Here is a 27,304-nt window from a genome sequence, read left to right as displayed (position 1 = left end):
TGGATGAGACTTTTTTTTTTTTATATAGTCTTTTGTTTTAAGAGAGAAATAAACTGTTTGCCACTTTAATCTGCTAAGGAGCGTAGGCGATGAATTACTGACCTGAAGCTGATCTCAAAGAACAATGACAGCATCTGGGCTTCACCAATAAATACAAGCATATGATGGGGGAGAGAAGAGAGCAGCTTACACAACTGAAGATGGATTTATCCCAGCCTCTGCTATAAGGCTGAGGGCTGGGAAGCCAAATCCCTCTCTCCCAGGGTTTCATTAGCTGGGAATGGCTTTCTAACGAGATTTACACAATCTAGCCTGGAGCCTACACATCTCGTTCTGAACCCAGAGACAATAACATCAGGGAGCTAAGGAGATGCCTTCTTTCTCTCTTGTCACCCATAATTCAAGAATGTTACACTGCTGCCATCAATATGATTACGCTGAGTGCAAAATGAAATGAAACCTGGACTTCTATAGCATTAAGGATCCTGTTTCAAATAACCTAAGCCAGAACAATTTATAGTTTTAGGTACCCAACCAGCTTTAATTCAGGCCATTAAGAAAAAATATGAATTCACCAACTGGAGTTGGAATGACATTGTCACCTCTCCTTTCAGTGACACTGAACCTGGACTCAGCTGAACTGTATTATTGCTGTATAGCGCTGGAGCCTTAAAATTCCATGTGGAACAGTAACTCAATGTTATTCAATGGGATCCACCCTGCAGAACAGGTGGGATTTTGGGGCTTCAAGGCTATAGTCATGCTGCACTTCTGTAAAGCCAATAGGACAACCAAAGTAAGCATGTGCTTAAGTACTGTGCTGGATCAACACCTTAATGTGGTTTGTAATGGCTTTGTCTGCTTCCTCTGGAATGTCTGCGTCCTCTGCTGAAACACTAACCCAAAACTCTGTATTGGATCAAAACCAGATCCCCTTATGCCACAATGGTATATAAGGAGGACACCTTCTCCAAATTCCTTGCTACCTACAAAGTCCTGCACATTTAAAACACAGACCTAAATGTGGAGAAATCAAATCAAAGATAGGAGAGTGCCCATTCCTCTCTTACTGTCAAAGGAATGATGTTTCTAGCACTGTTTCTCCAAATGCATGATATTCCTGTGTGGTCAGCTCTTTCTAAAAGGAAGGGTTTTAAGCTAATTCATTTTGTGGGTATGAACATTTGCCTGCTCTCACACAGTCTCAGACATAGGAGGAGTTATTTTTTTAACCCCACATAAAAATATTTATCATGTTCTTATGAGGATACTAATAGCACTGGGAGAAGTCGTCTCCCTATGAGTCACCTCTTAAAGAGGTGTGTGTGTGTGGGGGGGGAGGAAGAAACAGTCAACCAGCATTTTGTAGAGAAGAAAATGAAAATATCATTCATTAACTAGAGTATTAAAGGCTGGCCATATTGCTGCATCATCAGCGGTGCTCAGACTGGAGTGGTATACAACACCAAGCGCTCTTCAAGGGGGTTGACCTACCAGGGACTGGATTTGCTAATTTCAAAGGCATGCTGCAAACCCCACCTTTTCTCTGAGCATTTGTCACTGGAAGATTGTAGGGTGCAGCAGGCTGGCTCAGGGTTTACTGTTATTGCCAGCGTCACTGACTTGTTAGTGAAAGTGGCACAGTGCTTTATGAGCAAATAGTTTACTTTGGCCATTTTGTATGTCATATGATTCTGATTTAATTATTTGTATGGCAGCAGCACCTAGCAACAGGGCCAGCTCCAGGCCCCAGAGTGCCAAGTGCGTGCTTGGGGCGGTATGCCGCGGGGACCGCTCTACTGATTGCCAGGAGGGTGGTAGGTGGCTCCGGTGGACCTCCCGCAGGCATGCCTGTGGAGGGTCAGCTGGTCCCGTGGCTCCGGTGGAGCATCCGCAGGCACGCCTGCGGGAGGTCCACCGGAGCCACGGGACCGGTGAGCAGCAGAGCGCCCCCCCCCCGCGGCATGCCGCCGTGCTTGGGGCAGCGAAATGGCTAGAGCCGGCCCTGCCTAGCAACCCCAGTCCTGGATCAGGGCAGCATAGTGCTAGGCACTGTACAAAGAGAAGAAATAGCCAGTATCTGCCTCAAACAGTCTTTAATATTGAAAAAGTACCTAGGGCTCAAATAAAGCAGAGCTATGAAATTGTATCCAGATCTAAGATTTTTAATCTTCCTCCCACTGTCCCTTATGTTTGAGGTTTGTTCCAATCTTGGCTTCTGATTCACTGCTGATATGTACTACTTAAATCCATACATTTACTCTTTGGGATTTTGAACGGTTCTTTTAATTCAATTATTTTCACAGAGCATCTCAGTTCATTTGGAAAACCTAATTTGGACTCCTCCAAATCTTTCACTGCCATGCATGACAGAACAGCAGGCACCCATCCCACCCATGTGATGTGCTAATAATGCAAGTCACTTCAGCTTTCTGAAGACTTCACTTGATTTCCATTTGAAGGGAACGTGAATACTAATTAAACAGACAGAAGGGCATGAAACAGGGAAATGTGTTGCAAGAGAAACTGGATAGACAAACTCTGAAGAAGAGCCAAACAGAAAGAGGATGTGTGACTGTCTTTGGTGGCACATCTTTGATATTACCTTTAAATATCACACAGGAGCAGCGCCAGGGTTTCTGGCGCCCTTGGCAGAATTCAGGGGGCAGCATTTTGTGCACTCCCCAGGGGGCGCGTCGGAGCTTCCGGTTCCACTCCCATCGCGCCACCGAAGAAGGACCCTCTGCCGAAATGCCACAGGCGACAGTGGCAGCCATTGAGCTGCACAATTGCCTGCCGCTGTTTCCTGCGGCACGTCGGCAGAAGGTCCTTCTTCGGCGGCGCAATGGGAGTGGAAGCGGAAGCTCCCGTGTGCCCGGTGGGGAGGGCACAAAATGCCGCCCTCCAAATCCTGGCACCCTAGGTGACCGCCTAGGGTCACCTAATGGAAGTGCCGGCCTTGATATCACATAAACCAGACCAGGCACCTAAAGCCTGTGTGTGTTTTGGACTCCCTCTAGGGCCTGATAATCTCTTACCGCTTGTTCTGTGACACACATGAGCACTTTGGTGTCAGTGATATATATGTAAAATAATATTTTGCTCTTGACAAAGACTGTATAAAGCAGCATTTATTTTGGGAGCTGCCCAACAACTCTGAAATGCCTGGAGTGACTCCTCCACAGCTGAGTGCCCCGATAAATTTGCTTTTGGGCTGGCAATCCTCAGAGTATGACGATAACCATAATCTGAAGCATAATCTTTTCTCTGCAGTCTCCTGGATTTAAAGAAATCACCCATTTCCATCAAACAAAGAGAGCTGAGCAATCATGCCAAGAAGATTGGATTTTAGATGTTGGCCCTGCCCAATTACATAGCCCTCTGTGAGCATGGTAAATCAACCCTGCCGGCTCTCAGGGTCCGAATCAAGGCCTAAAGAGTCACTGCACTGCCAGTGTCACAATCTTGTGGCTCTGCACAGAGTTTTGGAATATCTGAGTTATGAAACGTGCTGTATATAGCTTGGACAGGTCAAAAAGGCCAGGTTTTGGCTTTGCAAAACCTCAGCCCATTGGAGTTTTGGCTTCTCAACAGAAAAACAAGGGGAGGTTCGGTTCCACGCTGAGCTAAAGTTCAAGGAGGTTTGGAAAAAACTATTTTAGTTTAGGTACTAATTTAAAAAAAAATCTATTACGATCCAAAGATACAACCTGGCAGCAGTGATGCATATGAAATCTCACTTGAAATATTGGGGTTGCCATACTAGATCAGACCATAGCTCAGTCAAGCCTGGTAACAGGCCCCTGGCAGCGGCCAGTTCCAGCTGTTTTAGAGAAAAGAGAACATACAAGCTGTAGTGCTTGTGCATCTGGCCAGTTGCACGACACTCTATTCCCTTTCACATCAGCTTCCTGTTTGTGTGCGTGTGATTCACTGCACTTGTTTCTTTGGCTGGAAGGGAGGGAACAAGAAAAACTGGAGAAAGATGTACCAACTCACTTGAAATTTGACTGAGCTGATTTTAACCCATGCAAAGGAAGTTGGAAAGTTTGAAATTTTTCCAAAAAGGTTTAAATTATCTGCTCGATGAAAATTCTCCTCAAAGTTTGCACTGGGGATAGAGAAAGATACCATTTCTGGAAGCACTTTCCATACGTGACATGCAGTTTGGGATTAGCTGGAGAACAGTAAATGGTTTCAAAGTGATTTTGTGTGTTGGAATCACTAGTTTATGAAGAGTTTATTTTTTAAAAAGAACCACATTTTTAAAGCCTCTGTCTAAATGACTATGCATCTGGAGAGGCTGTGCTCACATATGACAAAAGTGTTGTAAGCTATTCCCCATAACAAACCCTTGCACATTCCCTTCTGTCCTAAAGGCACAGCTCTTCATCACTGTGGAATACTGCAGTATTTTTTTGCTAAGACTGGAAGGGTGGTCTATTGGTTAGGACACTAGCTTGGGAGTATGGAGATCCGCGTTCCGTTTCCTCCTATGCTACACACTTCCTGTGACCTTAGACAAGACACTTAGCTTCTCTCTGCCTCAGTTTTCCCATCTGTAAAATGATGGGACTTCCCTATGTCATAGGGCTGTTGTGTGGCTAAACACATTAAAAAAGACTGTGACGTGCTCAGATATTACGGTGCTGGGGGCCATATAAGTATCAAAGATAGATAAGGGTGGGACAGCCATGACAGCTGGAGAAATCATGTGTACGTTCCTTTCTCAACCAGCAGATAAGCACAGTTACAGAGAGAGAGAAAGGAATGGAAAGAAAAAAATGAGTATGAAGAGCACTTTCCAAGCCAAGTCTCACTCAGCATGACTAAGGGGAAGGAATCCCAGGGGTCTCTTAGCCTGGTCACACTCAGCATCTTCCAAGTCTTCCCCAGGCTGCGTGGCTACATCGCAGCCCTCCGCCCCCACTTATTGCTGCATGCTTGTTTCCTTTTAACCTTTTGTTTGGCAGTGAAAAATAGAATCATCAGGTTCCTCCACTTTCTGCTTCTGCAGAATAGCCAAGCTTGAAAAGGTAGTGGAACTGCCAGTCTGCAGCTGCTGGCTGGTTTAAAGCTGGTGGGCTTGGAAAGATTCAGCCCCCTCTGAACAGGGATATACATTCCATGAGACATTTTTACCAGACCGAGAAACTGCTGTGTGTCATTTCCACAAGTTACAGAAACAGGAAAGTTCGTCTTGTCGTTAAGGCACAGGTCTGGGGGTCAGGAGACCTGGGTTGAATTCTTGGCTCTGACACAGACTCCCTGCGTAACTTTGAGCAAGTCACTTCATCTCTCTTTGACTCAATTCCCCACCTGTGAAACAGATATTGTAACACTCCTTACCTCACAGGGGTATTGTGAGAATAAAGTTACGAGGGACTATGACACACTCAGATACTATAATGATTTAAGTAGTTAGATGGGGCTGACAGTACTTTGCTCAGCTATACCACCTTGCAGAAACACATCTCAACACCGTATAGAGGAAGTGAGTTCGGTCTCACAACACAAAAATGAATCAGGTAAGCGCGTTCTCTCTTTCATAGATGGATAAACTGAGACGCAGAGAAGTTAAATGAGCAGTCACGTGAGCCCAGACCAGAACACTGAAATCCTGATTTCCAGCCGTCCTGTTCTAACCACTACAGAACCTCGCCAAAGCATTCAGGATAAAATAAGTCTAAAACCCCAATGCTTGGAGCTGGGGATGTGGGTGTGTCCCCACAGGAATTCCAAAGGGACCTCTGCCTATTTCCCATCATACATTCACCCTCCAGGTCCGCTGAACACTGTGTTCCTGCTCCGTCTGGACACTAACAAACTTGGCTGGTTCAAAGCCCCTGACTAAGCACTGGGCACTGCTGTTACTGGCATGATGCCTTCCCCCTCCCCTGCTCCCTAAAGCCTCGAGGTGGAGAAGGGAAGCCAGAATGTTTAGTCTACCTGGCACATTCCTGGATTTCTAGAATAAATAGAAGATTATTAATGGAGCTGCTTTCCCCCATCAGGATAGCCCAGAGATGCCAGAATTATCTAACAGCCCCTGAAGAATGTCAGAGATGCTGTGGGGCTTGGGCTCTAGCAACTCCTTATGTGAGTAAAGATTCTTGCTTTAGGATAGACCTTAACACAGGGCTGCTCTGAATTTATAACCTAGGACAGAGATGGTTCGATGTCAAAAGCCTCTGGGTTTTCAGTACAGAAACCTCCAAAGGTTTGGACGCTGAGCTCAGTTATCCAAAGCCCTTGAGATCTCATAACCGAATTCCCACACTCTTCTCTACACACACACATATTTCTGGCTCATTATCTTGAGCTAATCTGCAAGTTTCCATTAAAAAGTAAGTTTTGATGGGAAAACGGTGGCGATGAGGAATTCACAAACAATTTCCACCCCCATTTTCCAACCATCTCCAACATTTACACTTAGTACCAACTGGAAACACTGCCATAGGCACCTCTCCTGGGGTTTGTCAACTATTTCATTGCCCAGCTGGAGCCTGTAGAAACTTTCCCCTGAACATTTCAAAAGCTTAAAGAGTCTGGCTGGAAATGGATTCTCACCATTATGATTTATATGTGTGTGTGTGTGTGTGTGTGTGTGAGCGTTACAGTAGCAATAAAAAGACTCAGCTGAGGTTATGGCCCTGTAGTACAAGGTGCTGTATACACACAGCGAGACATTCCCTTTCTCAAAAAGTTTATAATCTAAATGGGTGAGGGTCCAGGGTTTCTATTATTTTGAGTTCCAGTTGTATTCTTGCATTAGAACTGCTCGTACCATCACTATTTAAATATTCTCATCCTATTCACTCTATGCCACCCTCTCCACTCTGTTAGAGTGCTATTTCCTTGTCAGGGCTTGCAGGAGTTACTTACAAGACACGTTCATGTTGGTAAGAGTTACTTTTGGAACCCACATTCCCAGATCAATTATGCAGAGTGACAAAATGATCATGTTAGAGAATCTCACTCCTTTCATTCAAGGAGGAAAGACCCATACAGGACAAATGTTAGTTACATTGCTTGATGCATGCCTGGAAGGCATTCATGCACTACAGAATCATAGAAATGTAGGCCTGAAAGGAACCTCAAGTAGACATCAAGTCCAGATGCCTAGTAAATTGAGACCATCCCTGACAGGTGTTTGTCCAAGCTGTTCTTAAAAACCTCCACTAATGGGGACTCCACAACCTCCCTTAAAAGACTATTTCAAAGTTTAACTATCTTTAGTGAGAATGTTTTTCCTCATATCTAACCTAAATCTCCCTGGCTGCAGATTAAGCCCATTACTTCCTGTCCTACTGCCAGTGGACATGGAGAACAGTTGACTCTCTCCAGTTTCTCCATATCTTTGCTAAAGTGTGGCACCCAGAATTGGACACAGCACACCAGTGTGGAGTCGAGAAGGACAATTACTCCATGTCTTAAATACAACACTCCTGATAATACAACCCAGAATGGTATTAGCCTTTTTTGTAGCTGCATCACACTGATGACTCATATTAAATGTGCGATCCACTATAATTTCCAGATCCTTTTCAGCAGCACTATCACCTAGCCAGTTATTCCCCATTTTGCAGTTGTACATTTGATTTTTTTTTCCCCTAAGAGCAGGACTTTTATTCTGTCTTCATTGAATTTCGCCTTGTTGACCAATTCTTCAATTTCTCAAGGCTGTTTTGAATTCTAATCCTGTTCTCCAAAGTGCTTGCAACCCCTCCCAGTTGGTATCACCTGCACATTTTATAAGCATACTCTCCACTCCATTATCCAAGTCATTAATGAAAATATTGAATAGTTCCAGATCTAGGACTATGGGGAACGGTGCAGTATAAGAACCTGAATAGAACAGAATCTCCAACCCATTTGGGGGAAGAAGGATGTCACTTGGGGTTGCTTCTCCCCGTAGAACTTCATTCTGCAGGAGGGTTCTAGGGCCCCACTGGGTTAAATTTACTTAGCAATTTAGGCTAGAAATCAGGCTAGATTTTCTTGCCTCCTTCATGTCAGAATTACTGCAGGAAATGGTGCTTATTGCTTTGTTTTTCTCCTTCCAATTTGGATGGGAACCAGCAAGTGCCGAGACTTAACGGAGTCAAAACTAGCCTATCAATCTCATTTTGTTAAACTTTTCAGAAGCTCAAGAAAAAAAGTTTGCTTAGAGTTTTATTTAAAAAGTTCAGATGGTTCTGAATTGGTTTCAGACCTTTCAATCTCCTTTTAGCCATACATTTCAGCCATGTAATACTAAGCTGGTATTGGACGGAGTCCAAACAAGATCAGGGAACTAAGATGTTGTCAGGGCGAGACAAGTGGTAGACTGGGTTGCAGTTTTCTACCACTCTGGTACCGCTGCCAAGTGGGATGGATGTAAGATGCCAATTTGAGTCAGGGCAGGACCTTAAAGGCCCTAAGCTGCCACTTACACAGCATATGTCTATGGCGAGCACTGCATGAAATGACTTGCCACCCATCCCTGACAAATCCTCATGTCTGTGTTCAGAGGAAAATGCCTCAGAAGGGGAAGAGTCTCTGTGCCTTCTACATTTACTTCCTGCAAACTCTATAATAATAAAGTGATACTCTATACCGTATCCCTTTTTCCATTTCACCCTTCACTGGATCATTTTATGCATCTATTCCTATTGCTAATTCAAACTAATTAAAGTATAAAATAGAATAATTTGTGCAATTTCAGAGCTCCTCTCTGCATATTGTGAGTTATGTTTCTTTTCTGTTAGTGCCCAGTGTGAACAATTCCCCTCCTCACCATCTGAGTAGCTGCCAAACTCATTTGCTGAGAAGCCTCTGTTACAGCAGCACAGGATGGGGGTGGGGGGAAGCCCTGACAGAGAAAGAGGAGTTTGAGATTTGCTTTTAAATTTCATAGCTGAGCACTTTCTGAAATGGACAATGTGAAATTTCAGATTTCTCCTTTAAGTAGTTATCCGACTAGGGAATATGATTTCCTATCTCATTATTCTTATACCTGGGTGAAACCCCGACAGAGACTTGTCTCGCTGCCTGCCTTCAAACGGAACCAGGGGGTCCTCAAGAGCCTCCCCCGACTTTCTGAATACTAAGGCTGAGATTTTTCTGAATCACAGAGTGATTTTAGTTATCTCCTTTTGTGGAGCCTGACTTCAAACACCATAAAGGTGTCTCAAGTCTGAGACCCAGAATCACTAGCCACTTTTGAAAATTGTGGTCCAAGGTTCTAGGTTATCTGATTGATTACGTTTGGGGTAAAACCCTGGTCGCAGTGAAGTGAATGGCAGCTTTGCCACTGCCTTCAATGGGACCAGGATTTCCCCAAGGTATGTAGAATCAATTAAAAGCTAGTAGCGGAAAGGATTCGTAACAGATTCATTCAGACAGCAGAGGAACCAGCCCCAACTTGTAGCTTTAGCACATTAGTACTGGATTGGAGGTTGAGGAGGATAAGAGGCAGGCTGGGGGGTGCAGGGAGTTACCGTGCTGCTAGCCCTTTCACCTCTGTAGACCCAACTATAAATCTTAACTCAGGTCACACGTGAGAACAAGCTGGGTGGTCTCTGCCTAGTCCATTCATAGTGCAAGAGAGTAGGCTAGGGTAGCGATAGCAGTGGGGGGGCAGAGTTGGGTGGGAGGCTATGGCAAGAGCCCTGGCGCCATCAGTTCTGTGTGCAGAGTTCACCCACCACACAGAGATGAGGTAGGTGAGAAGATTACCTCTCCCTAATATCCTGGGACCAACATGGCTACAACACTGCATACCCACAAAACAGAGTTAATTCCCACTGCAACAATCAAAATGCTGAACAGCAAAAGCATATTCATTAAAACGCAAGGGCAACAATATATGCCTTTTACAGAGGGAGAAACTGAGGCACAGAGAGGCTGCAAGCTGCTTGAGGTCACACAGGAAGTCAATGGCAGAGCCAGAAATAGAACCCAGGAGTCCCGTGACTCCCAGTCCTCTATTCCAATCATTGGACTAAGCAGATAATGTATGAAAAGTTGTTTTGTAACATCCTGAGCTTGGGAGAGGCCAAGAACAGATTTCCATGCTGATAAAAAAGAAAAAAAGAAAAAGAAAAAAGGTTCATTCTGTACATTTAAAACCATTTGAGTTAAGTGGAAAGACTGGATTGATATATCAGTAGGGTTCCCAGTATCCCTCATGCATGCCTCTGGATATTAGCATCTTAAATGGAGAAAAATGTATTTGCAGCCACAATTTGCTTTCAAAAAACAAGCGCTGGAGGCTAGTATTTTGCATGTTGGTCAGTCTTCAGTTTTGCACCTGTAAAGCGACATTGCACGTACAGAAACCAAGGCACAAGGCAAATTCAATATTTACTAAGCCATGGATAATAGGAGACGTGCCATCTGCAATCAAAAGCAGCTAGATTAATAAAGCAGCAGTGGCAGTTTGAGTTGAAATATATAACATTGGATTAAGTTTCCTTGTTCTCATTCTGGCACAGAAAGAGACAGACCAAAGCACTGCCAGCAGGTAGACCAATTCTGGGCATGACACAAGCTAGTAATGGGGAACAACTCATCTAGAGTGGTTTTAAATCTTTCCCCACCATGAAGAAACTGTCATTTATCCCCCTTGTTAAATTCTTGTATATTAAAGCTTTGTGAACGAGTGTATGTATGTGTGTAAGCATGTGTATAGTGAGGGAGCTTTGGAAGTATTTCAGGGCTGTGGCTGCCTGTCTGAAAATTAAACAATAGGTCTGGGGAGCAGGAGAAATTGGAAAGGGAAGCAAATGCAGAGGCGAGTGCACGCTGGGAGCCCTGTGGCTGTGACTGGCAGGGGAAAAACAGATACACAAAAAAAAAAAGAAGAAAAAAATCAGACTCTGAGAGCAAATATAGGAAATGCATAAAAGGAAGAATCATGTGAACAATACTTAAAATATGCCATATTTAGATAAACTTGCTGACTATCTGACGTTGAATGTTGATGCTGGGGTGGATGATTTTTAGCCATCTTTCCGTTCTATGAAAGCTCATCATATAAGGGACTGATCCTGCAAAGAGTTACACACTTAACTTTGCACCAGTGAAAGCAATGACACTCCTCATGTGCATAAATCCTTGCAGGATCAGAGCCTTAGAAATACCATGAAATTGACCCAGACAAGGATAAATTAAGAACCACTGCTCTGCATATATGACAAATTGACTGTCAGCAAGGAAGAAAAATGAGACAATATGTTGTCCTGCCTGTTTTTTTTGTTTGTTTGTTTGTATTTTTAAGATCAATTAATGCTAGTTAACGTATCCTGCTTGTGAGATAGCTTTTCTTAATGACCTCAGATTAATTTTAGCTCGATTTTTTAATTATCTCTAATTGTCTACAGAAAACAAACAAGCTGGATTTTTAGGCTGAAGGTAGTCTAATGTGACATGGTCATCGGGGAACACACCAATAATTTGCTGCTGAAAGCATCTCTGAGCCACACTCCTAAGTCAAGGAGTCTCCACTCTTTTCATCCTGCAGACCACACTCTACTAGAGACACTTTTATGAAGATCTGTCTTTTCCCATTTCCTGTTGCCGCATTCCTGTTACCCAGCAACACCTCCTGCTCACCTGCCCCCACTTTGTCCTCCCCATTCGTGGCTAGGTAGCACCCTTAAGGCAACCTTCAGCAGTTATTTATGTAGAAAATTAAAAAAATAGGGAAGTATTTTTAAACATTTTAATGTGGAAATAAGGAGGAAACACCATCATATGACCAACCAGCTATCCATAGATCAGCCTAAGAATCACTGCCTTACTCATGTTCAACAGAGTTGGTAAAAAAAAAAAAAATGGCCTTTTTAGAAAATGAAGCACTTTCTGGAAGTTTGTTGGTTTTTTACCCAAAAGATTCATTTTTCACAAAAAGGATTCATGACTTCTACCATCCAAATGCTTTTTTCTGAAGGTTTAGATTTTTTTTTTTAAACACACACAGACAAATGTTGATAAAAAATTGGAATGAAAATGTTGTGACAAAAATTGAACAATGGGTATGCTGAGAAATATGCAAAATGGAAACAAACTTCAAAATGTTAGACGCATTTATTTTCACATTTTCTGACCCACTCCAATCTTTACCTCAACACCAACAATATTTGGAGGGTGAGAAGAATCTAAATGTTTTGTGGGGATGTTTCTGCTAATGTGTGAAAAAGATGGCAAGAGTTCAAGAGGTTAGATGCCCTGACTCCACTTACTTCTCACGGTGAATTGTCACCCCAGCACAACTTGGCCTTAGGTGGGTCAGGGTTTACTACCCAACTGGAAGGCTGGAAGTGAAGTGGGAAGGTATAATGGTACCATGGGCAGCCGAGCTGGCTACTTCAACAGGCTTTTTAACTAGAAGTTATTCCTGGTAGAAGAAAAAAGGGTCTTCAGTATCATTAGTAGTTTGCTTCAAGCACAAGGGAAAGCATTATTTTGCATTTGGGATAAGATTTTTCACAAGCACTTAAATGACTTAGGAGCTCAATGCCCAGTGACTTTCAATGGGACTTGTGCTCCTAAATCACATTTGAAAGTCTCACTATCATTAAAACTGTGTTTTTTTCCTGGAGACTAGAGCTACGCAAAATATGGTGGGTCTGGTCCAGAGGTGGTTCATCCAGAATGCTCTAGTATCTCACCTGTAGGTGTGTTCATGAACACCGACTTCTACAGCTGGTCGGAAAATTTTCCGTCAAAACAGTTTTCTGCCAGGAAATGCCATTTGGAATTTTTTTGCAGAACCATATTGATTCTGATGAAATTTCATGTAGGGAAAAATATTGGCATTAGATCAAAACCCAGAGAGTTTTGACACAGATTAAACTCCTAACCAACAATTGGCCCATATCTGTCAGAAAGGCAGTTTGACCCCCAAACCTATCCAGCAATGTGGGGCCACCCCTACCCTAGCAAGAAAAAGAAGCACCCACTCCTGTCTCGCAGACTTTTTGGCAAACTTGTGTGGAATTTTGGGTTTGTAACCAACCGCCTAAGCTGGACAAGCTGCACATGAGACATGATAAATCCTACCTTACCCAGCATTTACAAGCACAGAAACTGCAGCTTTGCAAACTGGATGCTTGCTTCAATTTGAAAGAAGCAGTGAATCTTTAGGTAAACTAGATTCTGAGTGTGTGTATCTGAATCCAACCAGGCCATTTTCCCTGCTGTACTGGGCTGAACATTGCTAAGATTATGCCCAGCGAAGTAGCTTTTCAGCAAGCAGATAATAGAGTTAAAATTTTAATCAGTTTGTTGTTCCCCCTTTATGACACCAGATTTTTTATCAATCTTGTGCATTTTTATTGTGTTTTCTCAGTTTTCTTCAGGACACCCTCAGTATTTATGGCCTCTCTGTCCAGGATTGATGTTACTTACTTGTTGTTTTCAGTCCTCACTCCAATTCCAAACCCTTTTAAATCATCTAGGTATCTTCTGCCCTCCTCCCCAACACTCAGTTCAAAGCAGAGAGCTTATCACAGGATCTATATGTCTTGGAGTTACAGGATAGAGAGTTATACCACAAATTATTCCCAGAGACTCCTGCCAGTCTGAAGCTCCTAAAATGGGATATTTGCTAAGCAAATATTTCACAGCTAACAGAAGAGACACAAACTGTTTCTTCACTTAAAGCCCTGATGGGGCATAGTGCAGTTGCACTATGTTTTATTCCTATTCTGCAAATAAACAGGGCAGTAAGCAATCACCTGATGTAACCTTGCTTATGAGAGTTTGCAATCCCCTCCCCACATTCTATTGCAACTGATCTGTAGGCATTACAATGGTAGGGAGGAGGTTGGGTGGCATAGAGGGTTAGTTCACTAGCCCTTTAACCCTAAATTCATACACACACATGTACGTACATATATACACCTCATGAGTGCACTGGTCCATCTGTCAGTGTGGTTCAGTGACAGAACTCCAGCTTTGTGCTGTGATTAATGATAGCTTTGTGTTTCTATGGTGCCTTCTGTCTTTAAAGCGATCTGCAAACTAACTAATCCTTGGAGCACCCTGGTAAGCTAGTACTTTCCACAGTTTGTGGATGGGGAAATTGAGGCAAGGAAAGGTCAAGTGTCTGGCCCAATAACACACATAGTGAGCCAGTGGAAGAGATGAGAATAAAATCCAGGAGTTCGTGTCTCTTAGTTCCATGCCCAGTTTGCATGCACCTTGATTAAGGTAACTGAAGGTAAGTGTCTGGACATCACTCACTGAGACAGGCAGAGAGAGACAGAGCGACAGTGAGCGCATGCAAGGAAGAAATCAGCCTGTGGCAGCAAACTATAAAGGAACAGAGATTAGAATAAACCTGGGTACTGATTAGTAAACCACCTGCTCCCTAAACTTCTTCCTTTTACAGCTGCCTATTGTGGAACAAGGGACCTGACACAAGCCCCCTAGAGCAGATGTTAATTAACTGCTACTGGTCAAACCTATCTGGCATGAGCATACTGTAACCCATTACAGCTTCAGATGAGGTTGAGAGGAAATCTCTGTAGGCACATAAAACAACTCTCTCCACCCCTTTCATTCAAATAACCTTCAAGAATCAATCTCTCTAGCTTCCTGGCTCTTCCATGGCAGAGTTCACCTGCCTCCCACTGGCTCTGAGGGAGAAGGCCCATCATTTATATGGGCAGGCAGAGGCTCAGTCCGTTCTCTTCTTTGACTGCCTTGCCCTTCTTGTTGGGACGTGAGGGGAATCCATAGGGGCTGGCATAAATCTTTTCCACCTCCCACCAAGTGACGGGCGGGAGTGCAGCTCTGCTCATAATATTCTGCATAAGAGTCTCTGAACTACATCAAACTGGTATAAAAATGTCACATAAGCCATGAGAAATCACTCATGTGTTCTGTTGCTCCCCCCCCTTTTAAATTATTTCTAAAGGTAAAATTGGGATACCCACCAGCAATTCCCAATCAAGTAAGAATGAAAGGGCATGAGGCAGGATTTGGGAACCGCAGAGGCCGGACTCTCATTTACACGAAGGTCCCTTTACTCTGCCCTGGTGGTGCCAAGGAGCCCTCCTAATGGAGTTTTACACCCACTTGCACTCCAGGATGATGTGAAAAGGAGAGTCTATCTATGGCATTTCCATGATTCTTGTCACTAAATATCTGAGTCTTACAGTCATTAATGAATTTTATCCTCCCTCGAGCAGATGATTTTTATTTCTATTATGGTAGTGCCTAGAAGCTCCAGGTCCTTGCTGGCAGGAATGTTCATGGACGCAACAAAGTTTACATGGATATTGAAGAATGTTTATGGGAGATAAATTTTGGATTTGTAAAGGCAAGTATTCTTCCTAGAAATCTCATTCTAAAAGTCATACTCCTCCAATCAGGGAAGAAGAACATACCATGTGACCTACGCATCCAAACAAAATACGAACAAGCTACAAATCAAGAGTTGTTCAAAGAAACTGTTCAGAAAATAACAAAGAACAAATAAACTGGAGAAAAATCTCAATCTGTTTACAGACAGGAAGAAGGTGGTGAAGTCCAAAGAAATTACTTGCTATGACTTGTTCATCTTTCTCTGTTTACAAGTCAAGATCCTTCCAACTGCTGCTGTTGCACATTGTACCTGGTGTCTGGCAGACTATCACTAATAAATAATAATTAACAACAGTAATACTACTACTACCACTACCTCCGCCCCCTAGTTCTTCCAGAGCACTTTTTCATCAGTAGAGCTGAAAGCGCTTCACAATCTTTAATACATTTATCCTACAACCCCTCTGTGTCAGGGCAAGGCTATTATCCTCTTTGTGCAGATGTGAAACCGAGGCACAGAGAGGCTAAGTGACTTGCCGAAGGTCACACAGGAAGCCTGTCTTACTAATTACAAAGATTCTGCAGACAGAATTTAGCTGGCAGCTTTTATATAAATTAGACAGAGGAAAGACCTAGTAAGCCCCATTTCCCCGACCAGTTCAGGATTATCCCCTACAACCAACTGCAGTATTGTGATCTGCCCTTTTTTAAAAATCTCATCAAGTCTCGTCTAACTAGATTGTAAGCTTCTTGGACCAAGGATTATCTTTTGCTATGTGTTTGTACAGCACCCAGCATGCTCTTGGTCAGGGATCTACTTGCTACTGTAATAGAAATGATATTATTAGCTCTGCATGACTAACAGGAACCAGAGCATCTGTGGACCTGATTATCCCAATGCTTACATCAGTTTCACACCAGTCTATGTCCATTCTTTTCAATAGCTGCTCATGATTTACACAGACGTAAGTGGGGGCACAGTCAAAGTTGCTGTCTATAAAAATGCAGCTATGACTTGAAGGTGGACAGAGAGCAGTCATATTGAGTAAGAAGGGGTTACAACCTTGCAGTCATAAAATTTCTCTTGCCCTGCAGGGTAAATTTAATTGAAAAACTCTGTTTTGTGTATAAAAAAGCTATTTCCTTCATGACAGGTGGACAATTAAGGCTCCAGGACTGCATTTTTATAAAGCCTCTTTACTAACTATAACTATCACTTTAAGAGTGTTCCCAGCAAACCGCAGTCAGATCCTTGCTGAAGAGGAGGAAACCTCAGAGCCTTCCTTACACATGCAGAGACTGTTGGGTTGGGTTTATGATAGATTTACTATTAGAAAGAGAAGTCTTTAATTCAGAGGTTCGTGGCAGTCCCCAGATATTTATGACTGCTCTGCTTTCCCAGTGTCATTAACCCCTCAACTGCTGATTAATCATTGTGGACACATCCAAGGTGGAACACGTCTGCATATGCTGCTGAATGTACAAGGTGCATCCTTCTGCCTCACTGATTTCAGCAGTGGTCAGTGTAGAAGGCGGAAGAGCCAGCGGTGGCAAGGACTTCAAATTCAGAATTTGATTTTATTAAAAAAACCCTGCTAATTGAATTTAGGTGCCTGTGAAAAATGAGAGGCAGTTTATGCTGAGCATAGAGCTAAAACTGACATTCCCTCATCACAAATGTGCCAATGCATCTCAATCTTGATCTGCAACACCTCCAGCTATTCCAGTCCTGAAACACCACATAATTCTGCCAATGCATCTCAACCCTGACCTACAGCACCTTCTGCTATTCCAGTCTTTGGACATTGCATATCTGCCCACGCATCTCAGTCCTGATCTGCAACTATCAGAGTTACTTCAGTACTGGCCCCTGACGGAGCTCTGCTAATACAGCTTGCCTCCTAGCCCTATTTAAGTCCTGTGCAACCTGTTAGCGAAGATGTTGTTTGGCAGAATGGTGCTGAACTTTGGGGGGATTGAATTTCTGCTATAGACACACTTCTCTTACAACCTAAGAGCTATTTAGAGCAAAGTGTACAGAGGACTAAGACTACACTCCACGTAACACACCCTAATAATAATTTCTAAAGCATACATTTGACAGTATCCTGAAGACAGCCCTGGAAATGGAGTTTCTCTTTGCTTGTCTGCCTTTACACTGGGCTATGGAGTAGTTATTGCTGCTCCTTTACCGTTAAAAGACGTGAGAGAAATCAAATAGTCGGCACTGGAAAATGTTGTTGACAGAACATGAAAGGTACACATGTGGATTGTAGCTAAATTAAAGTAACTGCCACCACTCGGAAGTGTGGGGGTAGGACGTTGAGACCAAAGCCACCGTGACGGTGGAACCACCATACACTCGATGGCACTCCAGGCTCTTGGATTAGACACCTGTTCTTTCCAATTCATTTAAGTATAACCCTGATATTTAAAGGTGCAAGCAGATGAGCTTTTTGTTTGAAAATAGCCCCACTTGGATATGGCTTCTTGATTCTGTGTAATACCAACCCAACACAGATCCTTTTATTTCACCTCCTAGTTTTCACTAGTATCATCAATGGTGTTGGAGAAGAGACACAGTTAAACAAGCAAGGGAGTGCATGTGTTTTGGTAGACCCTACAAAAATGGTGGGGTTTAAAAAGTTGGTTACAGAGAGATGCTAAATATCCGTTTAAAAGGGGAAAGAGTAACATGCATTACAGAATCTGGATGATCTTCCCCATCAGATTAATAAATAATTTCTGACAGCTCTACTTCAAGGTTAAACTACCTGTCCGTGCCCCTTTAACTTGGGTAGAAAACAGAGAGAAATTTCCTCTGGGACTCAAGACCTTTAAAGACATTTTTATTGTGCGTTTTCAGTTCTTTTAAAGGCATTTCCCACTATTTACAGCCTCACAGCTTCTGCAATTGATGGGCCTTTCTGCTTTTTGCAGTACTGACCCCTTTTAAATCACTGGGCACCTTTTCTGCACAGGATTCAAGGGAAAAAAAAATACTACCCTGCATATTTTGCTGAACTATCACATCACCAGGATATAGGGATGCAGGGTCGTAAGGAGAAAGACGGCTGGAAAATTCCATATAGAATGATGCCCTATGATCTCTAACTCCAAATCACAGACCTTTACCACCTAGGCTAAGGGAGTAAGGGCTCAACCCCCCTCCCCCCCCCCCAAGTAAATTAGGAGACTAAATACCTTGGGGATCTGGGCCTAAGTCAGGTAAGTAACTGGGAACGCAGCAGGTGTCTATCATTTGTGGATTACTAACACGAGAGACACAGCAGCCATTGCCAGTGCAATGCACATACATCCACAGCTCACAATGGAATTTACGCTCCAGGTATGTTTCATTATTTACTAATTCTCTCCACATCATTTTGCTTCACAATTAAGCAAATTAGCAACTTTGATGAATATTTAGGCCCTCTCGCCTCATAAGAGATGAGTTGAAGGCATCCCTGCTGGATTTCCCTTGGAAAACTATTTCAAACTCAAGTTTTTTTTTCTCCCTTCTATGGGTGTGTGAGAGAGATAATGTGGCCCCCTCCCCAGGAAAACTATGGCAGCATCCACATTTTAAACTCGGGCATTCGATTTTAGAAAAGTCACACAGCTCCTTGCAATGTTTAGTTTCTCTGCCTGGGCATAACATCATGGACTCAATGCCAAGTAAAATAAACTAAACAAATTGTCTAATCCAGTGGCCTAGTGCATTCTGGGAAGAAGTCCTAAATTTGCAGCTCTTATAGTAGTTTCTCTTACTAAGCTGCTATAATCAGATGACTTAATTAACTACAGAATTGTTCTTTTTAGGGCCCTACTCTTTATATAAACCATTTATTCTCTGGTATTAAATAATTTTCCACCTAGAGAGCATATTTTCCTCCCGCTGCCTCCTCTGCTCTGACATGATTCACAGATCTTTTGCAAATGACAATGAACTAGCTAGCATGACTATAATACTACTACCTAGCTGCTGTTCAACACTTTTCATCTGTAGATCTTAAAACACTTTACAAAGGAGGTCAGTAACATTATCCCCATTTTACAGATGGGGAAAATGAGGCACACAGAGAGGAAGCGACTTACCCAGGGTCACTTAACAGGTCAGTGGCAGAGCCAGGAACAGAACCCAGGTCTTTTGAATCCCAGTCCAGTACTCTGTCCACTAAGCAACACTGCCTATTGTGTCACTGCCTTGTAGTGGATGGACCCAGAGTGGCTCACATATGTATCATAGGCTCTATAATGCAAACAGCTAAAGGATATTCACCTTTAATTCAAGTGGAAGTGGCCTGTGTTTTTACTGTAGGAGGATCTGGGTTCGATCACTGAGGAGCTCTTAGCGGCCATGCTGTGCAACATGGTGTAGGATAGCACAAAGCACGTAGGCGATTATACATTTGTTACTGTTTTGCAACCTCAAGACCTTTTGTAATACCTCCCACTCTCCTTCTTGTTGGGGAATTTCATAGGCACATTACAACATGGTGGGCTGCAGCCATGATTTAAAAAAAAAAACATTCTGACAAGTAACCTGACTCCTCTAAGTTGCTCTGGTCCCAAGTGATAACTATGAGATTGTGATCCCTAGTACAACCACCTTCTAGCTGTGCCATTCAGATGTCAGGCTGAGACTGAGCCCTGAATAATTCCAGGAGGAGGCTGAGGAGGTTAGAAGGAATTCAGCTGCAAAGGAAACTCAGGTGCCCTTCTTTCTAATTACAGAAGCTGTAGGCATCTCCTACTCTAACGGTACGGCACTCAGACTGACTTCCCGTTCACCACAGAAAATAGATTAGGGCCTTCGGGTGCTCTGCAATATTAAAACAAGAACAGACCCCGTGTCATAAATCTGAGACAAGCTCCCAGCCCTACTTATGGTAATGAGTCTTTCATTACCACCTTTTCAAGCAGGGTGGATTTGCGGGGGTGGGGCATTTCTGTGCTAACAGGTGCAGAAAGCTCCACATTCAGTATTGTGCCTCATAGTGACTAAGGGGTTAACTTAACATGGAAAAATCCATTGACATCTAGACCTCTTCAGATGTAACCTCCCACCCTCCCCCAATCACAAAAGCACCAGCTCTATTAATTTGTATTATATCGTTGTGAGTGATGGCCACTAAAATGCTTAACAGAGTCAGTGAACCCAAGAGCCTGGCTTAGTGGATGGGACCGCTTGTGTTTCTTCATCTCAGAGAGGAATGGTTCATACAGCTCTGTTACAGCTGAGGTCCTGTTTTATTAACACTGTGTTGGCTCCCTCAAGCAACAGAGTCCAGTGGACTGCAGGCCATAAATTGGTGTCAATCATTTTAGTTTTGCTTTGTACAGTCTGGTTCCTGTTTTCAGAGGGGCAGTTTATCATGCTCATAAACAGGTTCAGAGGAAAGGCCCTGCAGACGGTAAATATTGGGGAATCTTAGAGGAGCTGACACAGCCAGGAGCAATGACTCAGTCGCTGACTTTCTCTCTCTGTAGCTCTACTTGAAATCTCACTTTGGTTTGGAGTGAGTTAATAGCCTGACCTCTGATCTGGGCTCACAAGTGAGATGAGTTTTAACTTTGTCAGGCTAGTCTGCTGTGGCATGGAGTCTCCAAGAAATTGCTGCCTGATTTATCACAAGCAGCTTTTTCTGTTCCAGGGGGTAGGGCAGGTCAAGACTGAGAAGCATGGACAGAACTGAGAGCCTGGGAAGATGCAAGTCGGGACTAAAGTGCATTAGCAGAGCTCTAAGAATGTAGATAAAGGACTGTGTGTGTGTGTATCTAACTAAGTACTTAAATGACCCTCATTGTATAAGAAACAATCATTAATAGATATAGCCTCACAATACCCCTGTAAGATAGGAAAGTATTCCTATTTTAGAGAGCGGGAACTGAGGTACAGACTAAGTGACTTGCCCATGATCATGCAGGAAGCCTGTGGCAGAGCCAGGAATAGACAGCAGTTCTCCTGAATGTCAGTCCAGTGCTCCATCCACTAGACCACCTTTCCCAGTATATGTGCACGCAAGCCTGAGACTAGAATCAAAGAAGAAGCCAAAAGCCCAGATTGAGGTAATTCACAGAGCTCAGGACTAGCATAGCATGGGATGATGTAACTGAACACTTAGTTGCATTGGAAGATCTTGCTTGCATAGCATCTGCCTGTATCGTGTCCTGGTTCCAGCCTTGTTTGCAACAATTACTTGCTTTCAAAAGCATTTAAACAAAACAAAACAAAACAAAAACAAAAAAACCCCACCCATCTCACTAAATCCAGAAAACAAAAAAAATCATAACGGGCATTCCAGCAAAGCTATGCAAAATCAGCCTCCTGTCAAACTTGCTGAGGGGAATGAATGGGTGAGTCTTGTGCTTGGGACATACTTTCCTAGCAGACTATGATCCAAATCCCCAAATCGTATTTCACTGAAGGCAACTCAGCCCAATGTCCATTTCTTACAGACAATAGCATGCTGGCAGGCAGGGAAGTTCTTGCACCCCTCATGCACAAATGGCTGTCTTTAGTCAGTTAAGCCTCCTTTGGCACTGTACCTACCTGTACTGACCCCTGAACTGTGACTCAGGTACACTGCACAGGAGTAAAGCTGCAGCCACGGAGGTGTAGAAGAGCACTGCTTACCTGTCTTTCCGACATGACATACAGATACTTCTGGTCGATGGAGAAGGCCATGTCTCGAAGGATAGGGCTCCCATCCTTGAAAACTGGGACCATTTCATACTGAATTCCACCATGGGGGGGGCCATCTGCCCGGATCTGGAAAAAAGACAGGCAGATGACAAGTTATGTCACTACAGCTGAATATGCAAAAGCACAGGCAGGCTAGAAACCAAATGCAGAATCAGTGTTCGCACACGGGAGACATAAGGCAAGGAATGCTCACAACCAACATGAGGGAGCGGGAGTTAAAGCCGAGGCTCTTTCTACATCTCACTGCAACATTACTTCCACACACTCTGAGAAACAGTGAGACTTCCAGCTAGGAAACGCGGAAGAACTGGGAAGCTGGCATGGTGAAACGGCAACTTCACAGGCTGATCACAATTGTCTCACTACTACCTTGCTCTCTTCCCACCTGGCTGTTGGATTCAGATGTTGTCTTTTGTCTTAAGCTTAGATTGCAAGATCTTTGGAGCAGGGACATTGATCTTTGTATGTACAGCACACGATGCAGTTGGATCCTGGTCTCTGGGTGCTTCCACAATAACAATGACAAATAATAAAGAAAACCTTTCCAGATCCTCAGCTGATATACTTTGTGTCATTCCATTGACTTTATGACTCTACTGAACTTTGGGGAAAGGGAAAGAGATTTAGAAAGAAATTGTCTTTCAACATATGTCTCCCACTGAATCAGAGATGAGCAAAAATACACTCTGGACTACAGAAAAACAAAACCAAACAAACAGGTACTCCACTATTACTTTTAAGCCTGCCCTATACACAGACACTTGGAGCTAGATATCCAAAAGTGCCCAGCATGCAACCTGCACCCAGTGTGAGTTGTTCTTCTGAAAATCTGACCACTAAATGCTTGGACGGGAGCAGAACTCTTTGGAAATCTGATCCGGATTGCGGATGCTAAGGCTGTGTGAAAATTTTGCCTATGGATTCTGATCTGACTTATACTAGTATAATTCCATTGACTTCAGCGAAGTTACTCCTGATCTGTACAGGTGCTAGAGGAGAATCAGGGTCTTAATGTTTATATAGTGACAGTATAACTCATGTTCCCAAAAATAAACCATTTAAAATTATTGACCATTGATGACTTCCCATTTTCCCACAACCCCAAATTCAATATTACATCTGTCAAAATGGGAGAGCTGATAGTTTTTAGGAGTACGATCGGTAAATATTGCATATTTATTTAGAGACAGAAGCTAGATCTGATCTGATTTACAGTGACCACTCTTCTATTCTAGTATCAGAGGAGTAGCCGTATTAGTCTGGATCTGTAAAAAGTGACGAAGAGTCCTGTGGCACCTTATAGACTAACAGACATATTGAAGCATGAGCTTTTGTGGGTGAATACCCACTTTGTTAGATGAATGTATACCCACATACATCTGACAAAGTGGGTATTCACCCACGAAAGCTTATGCTCCAATACGTCTGTTAGTCTATAAGGTGCCATAGGACTCTTCTATTCTAGTCAGGTTCCTGTACTGCTCATCACCATGGTATCTGAGCTCCTTTCAGAAGTGCATTAAGTGAAATGACTATCATTTGTCACACACATGCTTCTTTCTGTCTTCCTTTCTTCTCTGACTCAGGGACAAAATTGTGTGTGAATTTAAAAAAAAATATATATATCACACACACACTTTGGATGTGATTTTCAAAAGCATCTAATTCTAAGTGACTCCAGATCACACATCCAGTTGAAATGGGACTTGTGCCGCTAAAATCACTCGTTTGAAATTCACCCTTTGGTTACAGTGGAGCTTCCCTAATGCATACTGGGGTTGAGAGCAGAAGCAGCCCCAAAGTTTCACGCTATCAGAGCATCCAAGAGGAGGACTGACTCATGCTGACTACCATACCTCCTCCCCAGTGGGGAAGTCCTTTAAAATATTAAGACACTAAGGACTGAGTCTGCCACGTTCTGAGATGATATGGTCCCCTGAGATGATATGCCAAATTCACAGGTTCCAGCAAGAAATATCTAGCCAAATCACAAGCTGCCAAGTGGATGGATAAATAACTCAGTGGTCACATGGCTTGTTCAGTTCGAAGGTCTCCTAGTCTTTAGGTATGGTGATTTGAAACTCGATGATACAAATCCCTCTCTCCCTGCAAGAAAACCCTACACAAGTTATAATCAAACCCACTGCTGGTGAAAAGCATGCTGCTGCTGAGATCACACCACCTCGTCCAAAAATTAATAATTTATGGCTTTGGGGGCTGGGAGGAGAATAAACAAACAATTTACATTGTGTCTTTCCTACCAGGATTTGCATATTTAAATAGCCATTTGATTGCAACATGGTGTCTACATAATACCAAGCTGAAAATACTGGCAACCGCCAGGCTGGGAGATTAGACCAGCCATGCGAGCCAATGGCTCCATAGTGCCCAGTGGCTCTCTGTGACTGAGATATTGTTACATGCTGGCCAGCAAACCATAGCCTGCAACAGGCACTTTTAAAGCATGTGCATGCTGCCCTGTTAGGAAAAGGAAAAGCAGGGGGACCAGAGTCTTGGAAAAACCTCTTATCGCTAAGAAGCCATCTGCCGCAGACTCATGCTGAGCTGTCTTGCTGGATCCCAGCCTGCTGCTCAATTACTCCAGGCCTGACTGCTGGGGCTGAGGCATGAAGGATCCAGGTTTGGAGGAGGCTGAATCTTCAGAAAAGGTGATGGGGCTTGTGGAGGAGACATGTAACAATTCTTATTTATCTCATAGGCAGCGTGCGGCACTGGGTGTGGGGGGAATCCCTGTCATGGGATTAGGATTCAGAACTGGGAACCAGGAGAGCCTGGGATCTAATCCTTGACTCTGCTACAAATTCACTGTATAGCCCCTTGTCAAGTCACTGCAAGGGGAATTGTGGGTGGCTGAGCACCCATGCAAAAACCAGGCCATGTGTCTGAGCCTCAATATCCCTGCCCGTAAAATGGGGACAATAACCCTGATCCTCCTTTGTTAAACACCTAAGACCTGTTTGCAAAAGCTGCCATGTCAGTGTGAAATGCCATTATCAGACTCTTAGAAAAGGGAAGTCACCCACATCCCATTCCTAAATACAGCAACTTGTTTGGAAGAGCCATGGGTGCCTCCCTGCCTAGAACAGCGAGTTGCGTTGGGATGTGCTGACATGTTTATTTTATGGGCATCTCTCCCATCTCTTCATCTTTTAAATTTTTTCTTACTAATGAGCAGAAAAGGAACCAAAAGGAATCTGAGTAGAGAGGAGTTTGAAATCTGCATCTAAACCCAGATCTGAATTCCATTATTACAGACTCTTTAGTAAACTGCCCCAGACTTTTAGAGTGGGAAAGTTGGATGAAGACAGAGGAGCAAATCCTGTTGTGAATTACACTGGTGTAAAGACACCCCACTGACTTCATGAAGTGCAGAGAGAGTCAAGGGTAGAATTTCATCTTGAATTTCCCAGGAACGATGTATAATGTAATTGACTTCCATGGATTGACTCTAGCATTATGCTGCTGTATCTGAGAACAGAGCTGAACCCTGTCTGTCTCTGGAGCTCACCTGTAGAGCTGGACAGGACGTGGATTTTTCATCCCACAAGAATTTTTGTGATTTCAAACATTTCCCATTCTTCACTGGGATGAAACTGAGACCTTTCAAAATTTTTTCATGAAAAACCAGAGAAAAAGAGGAGAGAGAGTGAGAACCACCCCACCCACCCTGGAACTGGTGGTCATGGCACTCAGGTGAGAAATGGGAAAACCAGGTTCAAGGCCTTGCTCTGCCTGATTTAGGATGGCAAGTACTTGCTCATGCATCTGCTTTCTCTCTGGTTTTGAGCAGAAATTCCATCCTGGACCTGAGAAACTCTTCTGATAAAATCCCCTGTTGTGGGACAAGTTTGCGGTTTGATGAAACAGCCTTTTGTCATGAAAAACTGTTTAGTCCAAAAATTCCCAACCAGCTATATTCACCCAGTCCCGCAGCATGGTCACGGCAAGTAAGCTTCTCTGTATGCCATCACAGCTATTTAAACGGCAACCAGCACTGAGGTCCCAAGCACAGCGTTGTGAAATCACACAAGGAATAAACAGCAGGAAGCGAATCTCAGGCTAGAAACATTTCCATTAAAATATCAGATTAAAGGCAAAATGAAGGGGAGGGGAATAAGGCACATGAAGCAGAAAACTTTCTAAAAATTACCTGTTTTACCAAGTTCGTCCCTGGGGTTACAGCAGCTCTTTCTGTCGCCCCTCTCTCTAGCAATGAGGTCAGACAGGACTAATAAAAAGAGATGCCACTGGACAAACCTACTGCAGTCAATTGTTGGTTGTTGCAACCAAATTACAATTAAGGGTGGATTTGGCACTATGTTTATGAGTCTGCCCTTTTAAACTAGACAGAGTGATATCTAGTCAACAGACCAGAGCAATGGGACTCAGGATTCCTGGGCTCTAATCTGGTCTCTGTCACTGGCTTGGTGTGGGACATTGGGCTTCCCCTTAACTGTGCCCCATCTGCACAAATGGAGAGGAGACTATTGACTTCCTTCAAAGAAACAGCCAAAGGCCGACTAGTGTTTGTGAAGTGCTTGGAGATTGCTGGATGAAAGGGTAAAAGGGGAGAGCCACAGTATATTGCATGGATGATGAATGCTGAGAATATGCCCCATAAACACTTTCAGCCACATGCACCTGATGCATGATCTGTTCTTATTCATTTGGGCAGATACTTTCGACAATACTGATGATTATCCTGCTCTGGAAGGGATGGCAGTGCTGGGACAGTGCTATCAGCCACACTGGTGATGGATTCGCCATTACTCACTCTACTTTCTGTTGACACTTAAAAAAGAGCAAAGAAAGAATTTAAGGCTTGCGGGGGGGCGGAGGGTCCCATGATGCTCTGCAGTTAAGCTAACTGTAAGGAATGGAATTTTTTTAAGTAATAACCTTTAGAAATTGCTGCAGCAGATATAGGAATATTAACCACAAATATGTGTCAAAGGTATGAAGAACTGAACAAACCATGTGACCATTGAGCTATTTATCCATCTGCTTGGCAGCTTGTGCTTTGGTGGAACCTGTGAATTTGGCATATCATCTCAGAGGACCATATCATCTCAGAATGTGGCAGACTCAGTTGTTAGTCTCTTAACAACATAACCCGCAAAACGGAATACGCAATGACTAACTAGATGATATCGAGGCAGCGGCAAAGCTGCAAGGGAACAGAGGACTTAGAAAATAACCTATGATAAGTAGCATATACTAAAATGAGGAAGTGATAAGAGTTGGAATGATATGCAATAAAGAGTAATAAGGGTATAA

At 43.3% G+C, this 27,304-nt stretch overlaps 1 protein-coding gene across 2 annotated transcripts in view; it reads right to left on the bottom strand.

Moving 5' to 3' along the window:
• Positions 1-27,304, bottom strand: part of PLXNA2 (plexin A2) — a 322,697-nt gene that overhangs the window by 157,251 nt on the left and 138,142 nt on the right. For both annotated transcript variants that reach the window (XM_050957071.1, XM_050957072.1), the window contains exon 4: positions 21,938-22,072. In XM_050957071.1, the coding sequence (XP_050813028.1) occupies positions 21,938-22,072 (135 nt within the window). The remainder of the gene's footprint in view (positions 1-21,937; positions 22,073-27,304) is intronic.

The sequence above is a fragment of the Gopherus flavomarginatus genome, chromosome 5 (assembly GCF_025201925.1).
Source record: "Gopherus flavomarginatus isolate rGopFla2 chromosome 5, rGopFla2.mat.asm, whole genome shotgun sequence".
NCBI classification, from domain to species: Eukaryota; Metazoa; Chordata; order Testudines; family Testudinidae; genus Gopherus; species Gopherus flavomarginatus.
The sequence above is the reverse complement of the archived record's forward strand: the minus strand, read 5'-3'. Positions and strand labels throughout refer to the sequence as shown.